Below are 12,059 nucleotides of genomic sequence, written 5' to 3'. Positions count from 1 at the left end.
TCCCATTATTGCCTCCTCCACCTAAATTGTCGAAGCCAAAAACGTTTACGCTTTCACACTTTAAAAACCGCTCAAAAACGTCTTGAGGTGAAATATATTGTCGTATTTAATAAATACAGCAGGGATTAGTAATTCACAGCAAACAATTTTAGAGCGCTGTGTAGAACAATTTCGTAATGTTGTATAGTAAAGCGCTGTCAATTATGCTTTGCTATATACAATCAATTAAGTTTTCTGATGAACCAAGCTTGTGTTACAGTACATAGGGGCCGTGAGCCCGTAACCCCCTATTCATGTCATAATTAGTTCGGAACATAATTCCTTGCAACATTTACTATATGAAACTTTCTATATGATTATGCTTTTTTGGTTACAGTGATGATGGAATTGATTGCAATAAAAATTAAGGACATTTGTTTGCAGTCAGAGTAGTCAAGGCGAGAACCTATAGACATCTAATTTAAGATTACTATATTTGTACACAATATTTGCGGTCAACCCTCTTTTTTCTTGATTATGATCATTGTGTTATAATTTATAACAGTAACAGGAACTTTCGTAGTTATATATATTGTAACGGAAATGCAAAACAAGCAGGTAAAATGCAATGAACGCCATCCCAAAAAGTTGAGGAGCCATGGCCCAATGCTGAAGAAAGTTTTTGCACGGTTTAAACTCTGTGATGCGGAGTTTTTACCGCTCGAGCCCCGGTAACTGAAAACTTTTTTATATACAAAAATATTCTCAGAAAATAAAGATTTATTAGCTCTATCAGTTCACTGCATGCACGAAGTTATTTTTGGCCCAATAGGTACTCGAACATTTGCATGACGTCGTTTTATAACAATAAAGTGTAAACATAGCTTAATTTCTTCTTTGACATACAAATAGCAAATACTATAAGACTAATATTATAAGAATATTATTATAAGGAAGCAAATATTATATGACAACACCAATAGGCAGAAAACATGAAACTGGCATATCGATTGTTAGCTTTGTACAGTTTCATTCTCACACCAAACTAGTGTATTAACGAAACGGCAGATCTGGTGAAAATACGTAAAAGAAGTATATTTTCATGTTAAAAGAAGCAGTACTAACAGTCGGTTTCATATTGCATAGCATATTGCCAATTTTGTTAAAGTCGTAATTGCCTAGATCTCCTGTTTAGCAGCTGTGCCATAGAATGCTTTAGTTTCGCGCTAAAAGCAACAATATATAGTCAAAAATGAGAGACCGCACCACGACCAAAAACAGTCATCTGAATCGACTTGCTGACATCAATGTGATTCTATGAGGCTGCGACCTGCACCAGCCGGCCGAGGCTGCAACAAAAAGCAATATAGTCTATGTCAGGGGTGGGCAAACTTTTTGTACTGAGGGCCACATTTGAAAAAATGTTGAAGCCGGGGGGCCGCACACTCTCATTACAAAGTAGGAAAATTTACCCGGTGTGTAAATAAACGCATATTCATATTAAACGTCATTCATGGCCTTCCCTCCTGAGGGTTGTAGGTGAGATTGTCAATAAAGTTGCTTTGAAACAAAGAATTACTTCATTACATAACCTCGGGTGTATCTTCCAAAACGATGAAAGTTGACTTGAAAATCACGCTTACTCAGAAAAATATACAGTCTTAAATTTAATAAACATCCATTGATTGGAACCGACTAAACTATATCCACAGCTGTAGAAGTTAAGGTCTTTTGACCCATAAAACGTGATAATGTGTGAATAAATTATTCGATTAATTATACGTTTACTACTAGCGTTTACTAGATCGTCAGTCCTACCTTTATGACGAATGAGATAGACAGTAACTTAGATTTTATTAGCTTTGAATACATGCATGCATAGGTGTATAGGCAGGGTTACCATCGGTCTGGACTCAAAATAAGGACGACTAGGAAACGAAAGAAGAATGCTACCACTCAACGTTTCTAAAAAAAATCAACGTTTCTAAAAAAAAATATCGAGACACTATTTGCATGTTCTTCATTTTGGTATCTTTTTGGTTCAAAATGGTATACTAAAGGTGTTGAAATGCCTAAAATAGGTTCCTCTGCCTAAAAAATAAGACACAAATAAGGATGCAAGTGAAAATAAAGACATTTCTTGGAAAAAAGGACAAAAATATTTTCTAAGACACAAGCCTTCAAAATAAGGACAAATCTTAGAAATAAGAACACTATCGTAACCCTGTGTATAGGAAACGTCCACTTTTACTGTAAAGAGCTGTATACAAAATTGAAGCAAGTAAAGACATTCACTTAATGTTTATATGATTATGTATATTTTGCAATATTCCTGTGACTACGTGCTGGTTGTGGAAATGTTAGACATTCACAACATGAATGCTGGTATAACTATATATAGGCTACTGAAACATGCTTTGTGTGCAATTTCCGTTTGCTTATGTCGAAAAGATTTATAAACATCGGCAGAATATTAATTGTCTTTTTAATAATGTTCGATAGATAGTTTACTTAAGCTCTGAAGAACATTGAAAACAACTTGATACTATTTCGTAGTTCGATACCATCAAAATCTGTACATGGATGAAGCAAAAAATGTTGAAATCCCTTCTGCACAGCCGATGCTAGACCAATCGTATACTAACGGAAACACTTATATTTGATTTGGTTTTGATAATAAGCTACCATAAAACATCTGCACGAATAATTAAGAATACAAGTATATTTTAAGATAACTTTTCAACGAGTCAATTCATTAAACTCTTTAAACTGTGTGATTTGGCATTTTATCATAAATTGTTAGACCTATCCTTACCTATCATTGTTAAGCTTACATTTACTTTGATGATGGAATCGACCAAGCAAATAAGTCATTTATCATGATAAACTCTTACAGGACAAAGCAAACATGGATCGGGTCATATTTCATTAATTATTTACCTAATATTTATTTTAGGTAGAAAAACAAAGACCCCATCTAATCTCACCACACAAGAGTGAAAACTCGACAGGACACGATACAATGCCAGCCGATAATCTGATTAAGAAAAATGTAGAGCCTTAACGTAATTTCGAAGAGTTTCAAATAATTGTGATTGTGATTCATACCGTAAACGCTAAAAATAAATGTCAACACAGTTCAGTTTCAGGTCTTTAAAGTTTACCACTTTCATTAAGGTAGTAACAAATAAATAGCTTTTTCTGATAACAAACCGACAGCTTATATTGAAGCGCTCAACGGCACTACATGGTCTCTAAATCGTTTTCTGACTTTTTTAGATATAGAGAAAGAAATATTATTACCAACTGTATAAGAAATAGATTAGTATGCAGTTTGTTGGTCTGTGATTAACTTTGTGAAAGTTTTTATGTTAGCAAGTACAGCGACCAAGCAAATTTGTTTTGCGAGGCGTTTGTGTACTGTTCCAAGAGCTGCGAGCGACATGTCAACGATGATTAATAACCAACGATCGACCATGACAACGTCGACATTAGCAGAGACTAAAATAAATCAGTCAAAGATGTAATTCAACACCCTTCCAAACATTTTACTTCAGAGCATGTAACTACAGTTCACATTACTGAAAATATTATAGATAGGCGTATAGATATTTTTGAACATTGTTTGTAACGAAAAGCGCAGAAAAAGGGAAGACAAACTTTTTAGACTAAAAAAGGTGATATCGATATGAATCGCATAAATCAAATGTGTTTGTTCGTTTTCTGTCTAATTTAATAAGTACCGCTTGCTCTACACCGAGTTATTGATTGATTAAAAGTAATTGATATTATACGTTTGATATTAATTGCTAAATAAAAGTCGACGACTTTCTTTATGAAATTTTTACGGCCAAACATACAGAGTTGTTAACCCCTGTCTAAATTTAGTAAACGCTATTTGGAACAAGTGGAGAAGAAAACAAATATTTAATGTTTTTAAAGATTTATTGAATTTGTTGAAGCGTTGTCCACAGTCAAAATGTCGCATTGCGTGATTTTGAGGACAATATTCTCTCACAGGTCATTTGAATCAGATCAGATCAGACAAACTGGAAGAGATTGCCTTTAAGTATACCTGTAAGTATAAGTAGGAAAACGTAAAAGTAGTAGAACGACAGGTTTATTCAATGTGTAAAAATTCCTCAACTTTTTGGAATGAATTCGTCTCGAAGAGGTTCGAACCCTTCTGTGAGAAAGATAGCAATTGTTGACGATGGAAAATCACATAACAAAAGTAAGTGGAACTTTAGTTGTATTATTTTTTGAAAAAATGTTTAAATGCTAATCTGAGGTAAACGGTTGGTATTATTTCGAATGTGGCTTTAACTGATTTTTTAAATGAAATATTACTTAACACAGTGTTTCTTAACGTGGGGCCTGACAAAATTTTGGTAAAGTCTGTGAATTCAAATTTAATGGACAAATATGTAATCACTTTTTGAAACATTCACTTTAAAATTGAATGAGAAAGCAATTGTATCTGTTCAATAACGTACGAAGGAAAAGGGCCATTTCCCCACCCCTCATGAACCCAATTGTTTTAAATGCCCTCATGAACCAGATGTTTGGGGGCCATATAGACTTTTTACATCTTTATTCTTTCTCGTCCTTCGCATTCCCTGTTTGTGACAACTCATCGGCTATAATATAGCTGAGAAAAATGTATAATAACCGGGTTTCAAATACTTTTATACGGCGTTTCAAGAATGTACATTAAATACAGTCGAATCCGCTTAATTCGGACACCGGATAACCCGGACAACCGCTTTATTCGGCCAAAATGCTCGGGAACGGAACAAAAGTAAAAATTGAACGTAAAAAACTCCCGTTAATTCGGACAATTCTCCGCTTAATTCGGACACAGGTTCGCAATTCCATTGTTAGGTTATGACACAATAAACAGTACTTCGTTCGTTTTAACACAAGATGCGATTGCATTATGAGTGATTATGGTGAAACAATGACGATCGATGCAGTAACAATTGACAATGAACTTATATAAGGCCATGTCAGCTTCATAGTCGCTTTTACTTCGGTACAATTGCGTCCATCTTGTAGAACAGAATGGTACAGAAAAGTTTAGCACAAAAAGTGAAATTGCTTACTAAAGTAAACGAAAACGTTTTATGTGATCAGTGCCAATTACTGCAGTATAGCGCAGCTGCAATTCATTTATTACGCAACAGTACAGTATTTTAAATGCGTTTTCTGCCTTTACGCATGACCATGAAACGAACAATTGATTTTCCGCTTAATTCGGACAAAGCCGTTTCTCCGCTTAATTCGGCCAAAATTGAGCGGAACCAAAGTGTCCGAATTAAGCGGAGTCGACTGTAGCTTTCTACGAATAAATGTGATATTTACATCTCATTTCGAGGCGGTGTAAAGCCGTTTTTGAAGCATAAAAACCCAAAATCTTTGCACTTCGTGCATTTTGGACGAGGTGCGAGGTGAGCAAATGCTGGAGTTGTAGACTCAGATTTCAAAAACATTTGTCCCTCCTCAGCTTAAACGCAATGCTATTTACGCCACTGATGATGTTGTGTACAATTTTTTATAAGCTAAAGTGGGGCCTGGGACGAAAATGGTCAAGAAACACTGATCTAGCACAACCAGCATTGACAGGGCATTTGTACCCTATAAAAATTGTGGTCTTAATATTATTCATACAGTGTAATATTCAGTTAGCACTCTATTAAATGCAACGTTAAATAAACTGGATAGTATTACATTTATGTTAACAGAAAAGATAAAAGCATTTCATGCTTTGCAAATTACTATCATGCAAATTAAACTACAATATCATCACAATCTATCATATCACTAATGAAACATATATGAAAATAAGAATCACTTTTTATTGAAAATTGGCAAAAGAAAAAATTTTATGGACGCTATTTAGCAACATGTATACTGAGAATTTATAACAAACTTTGATTGTTTGTTCCTATTGCGTGAGTGCGCCGACACGCACTGCATCTCACACTTATGATAAATAATTTACTTAGTGCAGGGGTCGGCAACCTTTTGCACTTAAAGAGCCATTTTAACCGATATTCCACAAAATAAAAATCAATGGGAGCCGCAAAACTATTTTCACAATAAAACGAAAACGACACTCTAACAAAACTGTCATGTGTCATATTTATAAAAGCAGTTAATTCAGTAAGAAAGCAATGAAAGCAAATGAATTTGTCCACGAATCGTTGAACGTTCTGTTTTCTTCAGACACTTTTCTTTTCTTAGATTTACTCATAGTTGGTTGGCTGTTACAGCATGCGCACTCTCTAACTAGTCTAACTGCTGCTAGTAGACTGCTAAAAACAACCTTTATGTTAATCGACTAATTATGACGTCACAAAAAGGAATGATTATGCTTTCATTTACTATAATGTGCTCAGTGAGATAAAGACGCGAGTGTTCTTCTGTTTGTTTCTACTGTAGCAATAAATTAATAAGAGCCGCATCAGAAGGATGAAAGAGCCGCATGCGGCTCCGGAGCCGCAGGTTGCCGACCCCTGACTTAGTGGAAGCAAAGTGACCGACGGATAGTTAGTTATTTGTTCCAAGATTACTTATGTAGTTTCTTATTAGAAGTTCAAGTGGGTTTCCTGTCAAATCAATTGCTACTTTTGATTGATTTAAATTTGTGAATATTACTTGTTTTTTATTACTTTTAAAAATTCATGTGACTTTTTTTCCTATTCGTGTAAATTCATTCAATTTACAAAACATTTTATGAATTTGTTTAAATCATGACTTAAGCTTCAGATATTTACAAGTATTTAACGATTTACAAATTATTTAACTATTAACCTTGCCAGAACTGCAAATAAGTAACTAAAACGTCACCAAGGAATATTTAATTAACTTTTAAACCGACAGGGTATTTTGAATTGTATATGATTTATAAATCATATTATTCTATTTTCTATAAATTAGTTGAATGTTGTTCTGTAATTATGGTAAATGAATAATTACTATCGACGATCTTCTTTCAGATTTGCACAAAATAAGTAACGGTGGAGCACTGTCAAATGATAAAGGAAGTTTTAAAGGGCTTCGAAGAATTATGGACCCAAGAGATGTTGAGGTACATACTAGGCCTACAGCGTACAACTAACGTGTAAGCTTGTATAGAACATTGCACTTAAAACAAGTTATGGAAAGCTATTGTAAATACCAGAGTACCAAATCAAAAAATAGGCCTATGTTTAAAGTTTGGTGCAAAGAAAAAAACAGCAAGCTTTTCTGCAAACATTAAAAAAATGGTTGCAATAAAGTCAATACTGGACTATAATTAGAAAGAAAAGCTCAAAATTTATGACGAATCAAAATGAAAATGAGAAATTTTTGAAGATATTACAGTAAAAACAAATTTACGTATGCTAATTTTCAACAACGACTCCATGAACGGCAACGGCATGAATTGCTGATTTTTTCTCTTGCTGGGTCGAACAAACCTGCATCAGTTTACTACATCAGAGTGTAGTACAAACAGTGACACTGGGCACGTCCACACAGTAGTACTCGTATCGGTAATAGGACTGGTTATAGCAACTGGCAAGACGTAGCCAAAATAATTAGAGCTTCTGGCCGGAGGTGGAAAAGATTGCAGCACGATAAATCAAGCGTAACAGGAAAACAACGTTACAAATGTAGACTTATTTTTGGGGTGACCTATATAAGTTCTTATTTTTGTACAAATAATGTAGAGTTTAACTTAAACAATTTTTATTCTACATCGACGAATGTCTTTTCAATAGTCTCCAGGTTGGTATCCGATAATTTCTTCTAAAATCTAAACATGCAAACCTTGAACACAATCCTGAAGTTGGTTGTACAACGAAGTCGCATTAGCATTTTGTGCAGTGTGCAGTGTACATCATTCGCATTCCGCACTCACGCATTCGCACTTGTCTGTATACCGATTTAACAAATGCGTCAGGATACGTACAATAAATATTCTACTGTTATTATTATTGTATACTATTCTATTGTATCTACTGTTGCAAAAAATATTTCATCTGCAACAATACTGGGTTACAGTCATACGTTTAATGTTGAAGTGGAAATACAAATGATATACAGTCGACTCCGCTTAATTCGGACACTTTGGTTCCGCTCACTTTTGGCCGAATTAAGCGGAGAAACGGCTTTGTCCGAATTAAGCGGACAATCGATTGTTCATTTCATGGTCATGCATAAAGGCAGAAAACGCATTTAAAATACTGTACTGTTGCGTAATAAATGAATTGCACCTGCGCTATACTGCAGTAATTGGCACTGATCGCATAAAACGCACAAGAGAACGAGTAAATGAGTACGCATAAAACGCACATTCTGAGCCGCTTCCTCTCTGTCTTTAAACCTCGTCCACGAAGCATAGTCTCTTCACGTTGTTCACGCAGATTTGCATCATTTTTCTGTCAATCTTGCAAAGTACATTTTGATATCCCCACCAACGCAGCTAACTGCCGAACTGTCAAGGAAGCGTCGTCATTTTTTTCTTCGTTTACTTTAGTGAGCAATTTCACTTTTTCTTCTAAACTTTTCTGTACCATTCTGTTCTACAAGATGGTCGCAATGGTACCGAAGTAAAAGCGACTATGAAGCTGACACGGCGTTATATGAATTCAGTGTCGATTGTTACCGCATTAATCGTCATCGTTTCACCATAATCACTCATAATGCAACTTTATCTTGTGTTAAAACCAACCAAGTACTGTTTGTTGTTTCATAACCTAACGATGTAACGATAGGAATTGCGAACCTGTGTCCGAATTAAGCGGAGAATTGTCCGAATTAACGGGAGTTTTTTACGTTCAATTTTTACTTTTGTTCCGTTCCCGAGCATTTTGGCCGAATAAAGCGGTTGTCCGGGTTATCCGGTGTCCGAATTAAGCGGATTCGACCTGTACAGAAAAGGTCACAAGGAGTCGCAGCGCAAATAGTCGCTAATGAAATACATCGTACAAATTGCGAACAATGCCCATTGTGGATTGTACCTTGAGGCTTTTACCGCTTACCATATTTTCAAAACCATAAACCTGTACAATTCAAGGAACCATGTACATAATGACGTCACAATTTCTACTACTGTGTCTACGTCTACTGTGAGAAATCGATTTTAATTTTATGAGTGGAAGCGAAAATTCAATCATGTTACTCTAATGTCAATAGTCAAAATATTTAATGTACTAAGAACATCATCTCAAAAAACATATGGTAAATTTGACCTTGATTAAGACACTTCGGTGGAAAGTGTGACGTAACGCAAGAAAATTGTACGACACTGTCCGCTTTAACTTGAAAAAGTTGCTCAAAACTTGTTTGTTTTTAGATGCTGACACGTGTTGTTCGTTCGTTTTAGTAGCGCCTTTGAATGAATACCGATAAAAACCACAAACTGGTACGCAACAGCTGGATACTGGATAGGCTCTCAAACCAGGACGTGTGGTAAGAGCGAAGACCATTTAAACTGGATGCGATTAGCACAAAAACCGTCGTTTGCGACAGCTTACGGCGACTTGCATTGCAAAACCGTGCGAATTTTGTTTAGACATTAATTGCGATTGATTGCCGTACTCAAATGCATTTGAAAGCAACGCATCCACATTTGTTTTTTTGCATAGCCGTATGTGATTCAAGCCGGCCTTGTAACGGCATTCCACAGTGGAACAAACAGATTTACATGTAGGCTACGTGTATGATGGTTGATGAAACCAAGATGAAGATATCACTGTGCAATTAATCATAATACACATTTTTGAGAGTCTTTTTATTTGTGAATTGAAGACCGACGCTTAGAGGTTAATCTGCCGTGAAGTGTTGCTTGAAACCTAGCCTGCCTCATCCCCATAAATTTGTGGAATAGCCATAAAGCCTTAAAAGTCACGTACGTTTGGTGAGTCTCCTCGTAGAGACAATGATGGTTGCTATTGATAAAAATGCTACTTAGCGCACCAGAAAGATCAATTGAAAACAAAATGCTATACAGAAATGTTTTTCTTAACATAGTTATTTGCATAGAAATATTATTTAGCATAGCTTATTACTCTTCTTCTGTAGGATTCAAAAAGACGTGAAGCACAAAATAATAGAAGAGCATCAGTGCATTACGCACAAGTTCCGAAAGTGGTGCACACGGAAAATAAAACGCGCACGCGACGACTTTCTGCACCCGCAAGATCGGCGCCAGTAATTGACGACCTTCTTACAAACGACATGGAACTGACGCGGGAAGAACGCGTATTGATAGCAAACTTTCGTTTACAAAAACAAACTACTAACGAACATTATGGCGACAAAAATAATAACGTCCAGAACCAGTCAAAGAGACGGGTCTCCTTTCTTCCATCCTACACCGAAGAAGCGTTGTCTCCATTAAAAGAGGAAGATGAACGCAGGAACTGACGGTCGAGCAAACCAGGAAAAAGGCCGTTATAACTTTAAAAAAGCGAAAGAATGAGATTAAACCAGGGTTTTATATAACCTGCCATTTAAACAATGGTTCGCAACGTTTTGCTGGTCGACCACCCCAAAAATATTTTTTAAAGGGACCCTTACACATAAACGATTCCAAAAGTTCGTTTAATTCATAGTTTTTGCTTGTCGTAATATAGTATAGTTGCTATAAAAATCTTCCGCCTAATCTTATTAAGATTATTAATCTTTTACTGTCATGCGGATAACACGAACGAACGTTTCATCACTCCGGGCAAATCACCTATTGAAATGTTGCGTTAATTGACTTCGAAAGAACATTTATTATTCCTCAGTCACTTTTTCATAGATATTTCCACATAACTTCGGTTAACTGGAGACTTTGTATAACTCGATGTAATCCAGTAGAACCCTTTAACTTCGAGCTAATGAGCTTACTTTCCTGAAAATGGTCAAGACATCCACCGATCCTATGAAACCTTACGACTATAACTCAGGGTTGGGAACCATTGCATTAAAGGGTGAGGTTCATAGGCCGTTAACGCGCTAATTTTTACATCATATGTTTTCCAAAGTCAGGACAACCCTACGCCTGTGGCCGTGGGTTGAACAGTCCTTCAGAAGAAATGTTCTAGGTTTACTTTCCCATTAGTTGAATTGCTGGATAACATACTGTAATGAAAAACTGTGCCGTGTTGTAGGCTATATAGTTATATACTATAGTCAAATGGTGTTTCCAATGATTAATTTGCCATATTATTAACCAAATCTGCGTTATGGGAAAATGCCTTTTATTAAGCAAGATCTGCGGTTTCGAGGAAAAAGTAAATTGATCGTTGTTCATTGAGTTGTTTACGGTAAACAGCACTTTTAGTTTTACTGTAGTAGGCCTTATAATTTTTAGCCTATGTACCTAATAGAGGGCGTCGTATTAGTGAATTTCAGCTTTGTCGCGCGTAGCACACTTAGCATTTTTATGTGATTTTGAAAACTTTCTTGTTGCAATAGCGCATATTCATCAACCTCAATTTTATTACTGGCTCAAGAAGCTATAGTGAAAAACAACTTTATCGTAGCCTACATCAAAGAACATTATTAGCTGAATAAATTTGTGATGAACTTTTGAAAAAAAAATTCAGTTATCGAAATTAACGTTAATTGGAAATTTTGTGACAGAGATGATAGGCGTAACGTTTGAGTGCAATAATGAAGCATACGCATGCTTGCACTATAACTTACACAAAAAAAACATAAAAACTTGACTGACCTTCTGATGATAAATTGGCGACCCTGTAATGAGTAGTCATTATTTTCCGACTCAAGTCAAGTTGAGCCAACTTAATTTGTGACTCGAGTCAATTTACTGATTGTGATCAGTCAATGCTCTTAACTTCAAAAACCTGACGTCACACTACAATTTGCGTTAAATTGATTTCCATAATGTCATGGTTGGTTAATAATTAGTTTGTTTTATATTTTCTTCCAACTTTCCTATGTTGTAAAACAAAACAGTTTACTACCACCAACATGTAAGCAAAAGGATATAGAAATCTTCTTTATATATTTGGATCTTATTAAAGGCATTGTTAATAAAATAAAAGGGTGGCGCTAAGCCGCTTAGCATTACGCACGAC

General features: G+C 35.6%; 1 protein-coding gene across 1 annotated transcript; it reads left to right on the top strand.

Moving 5' to 3' along the window:
- Nucleotides 1-3,014: 3,014 nt before the first annotated feature.
- On the top strand, nucleotides 3,015-12,021 carry LOC143471315 (uncharacterized). The gene is made up of 3 exons (XM_076969760.1): nucleotides 3,015-4,213; nucleotides 6,981-7,072; nucleotides 10,051-12,021. Exons 1-3 carry the CDS (start codon nucleotides 4,135-4,137, stop codon nucleotides 10,393-10,395), a joined length of 516 nt encoding a protein of 171 aa, XP_076825875.1. The 5' UTR covers nucleotides 3,015-4,134; the 3' UTR covers nucleotides 10,396-12,021.
- The last annotated feature ends 38 nt before the right edge of the window (nucleotides 12,022-12,059 follow it).

This window comes from Clavelina lepadiformis, chromosome 9, assembly GCF_947623445.1.
Source record: "Clavelina lepadiformis chromosome 9, kaClaLepa1.1, whole genome shotgun sequence".
NCBI classification, from domain to species: domain Eukaryota; kingdom Metazoa; phylum Chordata; class Ascidiacea; order Aplousobranchia; family Clavelinidae; genus Clavelina; species Clavelina lepadiformis.
This window is presented reverse-complemented; position numbering and strand designations above follow the sequence as displayed.

What these genes read in the sequence shown, in the direction of transcription:
- LOC143471315 (XM_076969760.1), top strand. Translation starts at nt 4,135, where the DNA reads ATGAATTCGTCTCGAAGAGGTTCGAACCCTTCTGTGAGAAAGATAGCA. An exon ending in TGGAAAATCACATAACAAAA is followed by an intron (nt 4,214 to 6,980) that starts GTAAGTGGAACT and finishes ATCTTCTTTCAG; the next exon opens with ATTTGCACAAAATAAGTAAC. An exon ending in TGGACCCAAGAGATGTTGAG is followed by an intron (nt 7,073 to 10,050) that starts GTACATACTAGG and finishes CTTCTTCTGTAG; the next exon opens with GATTCAAAAAGACGTGAAGC.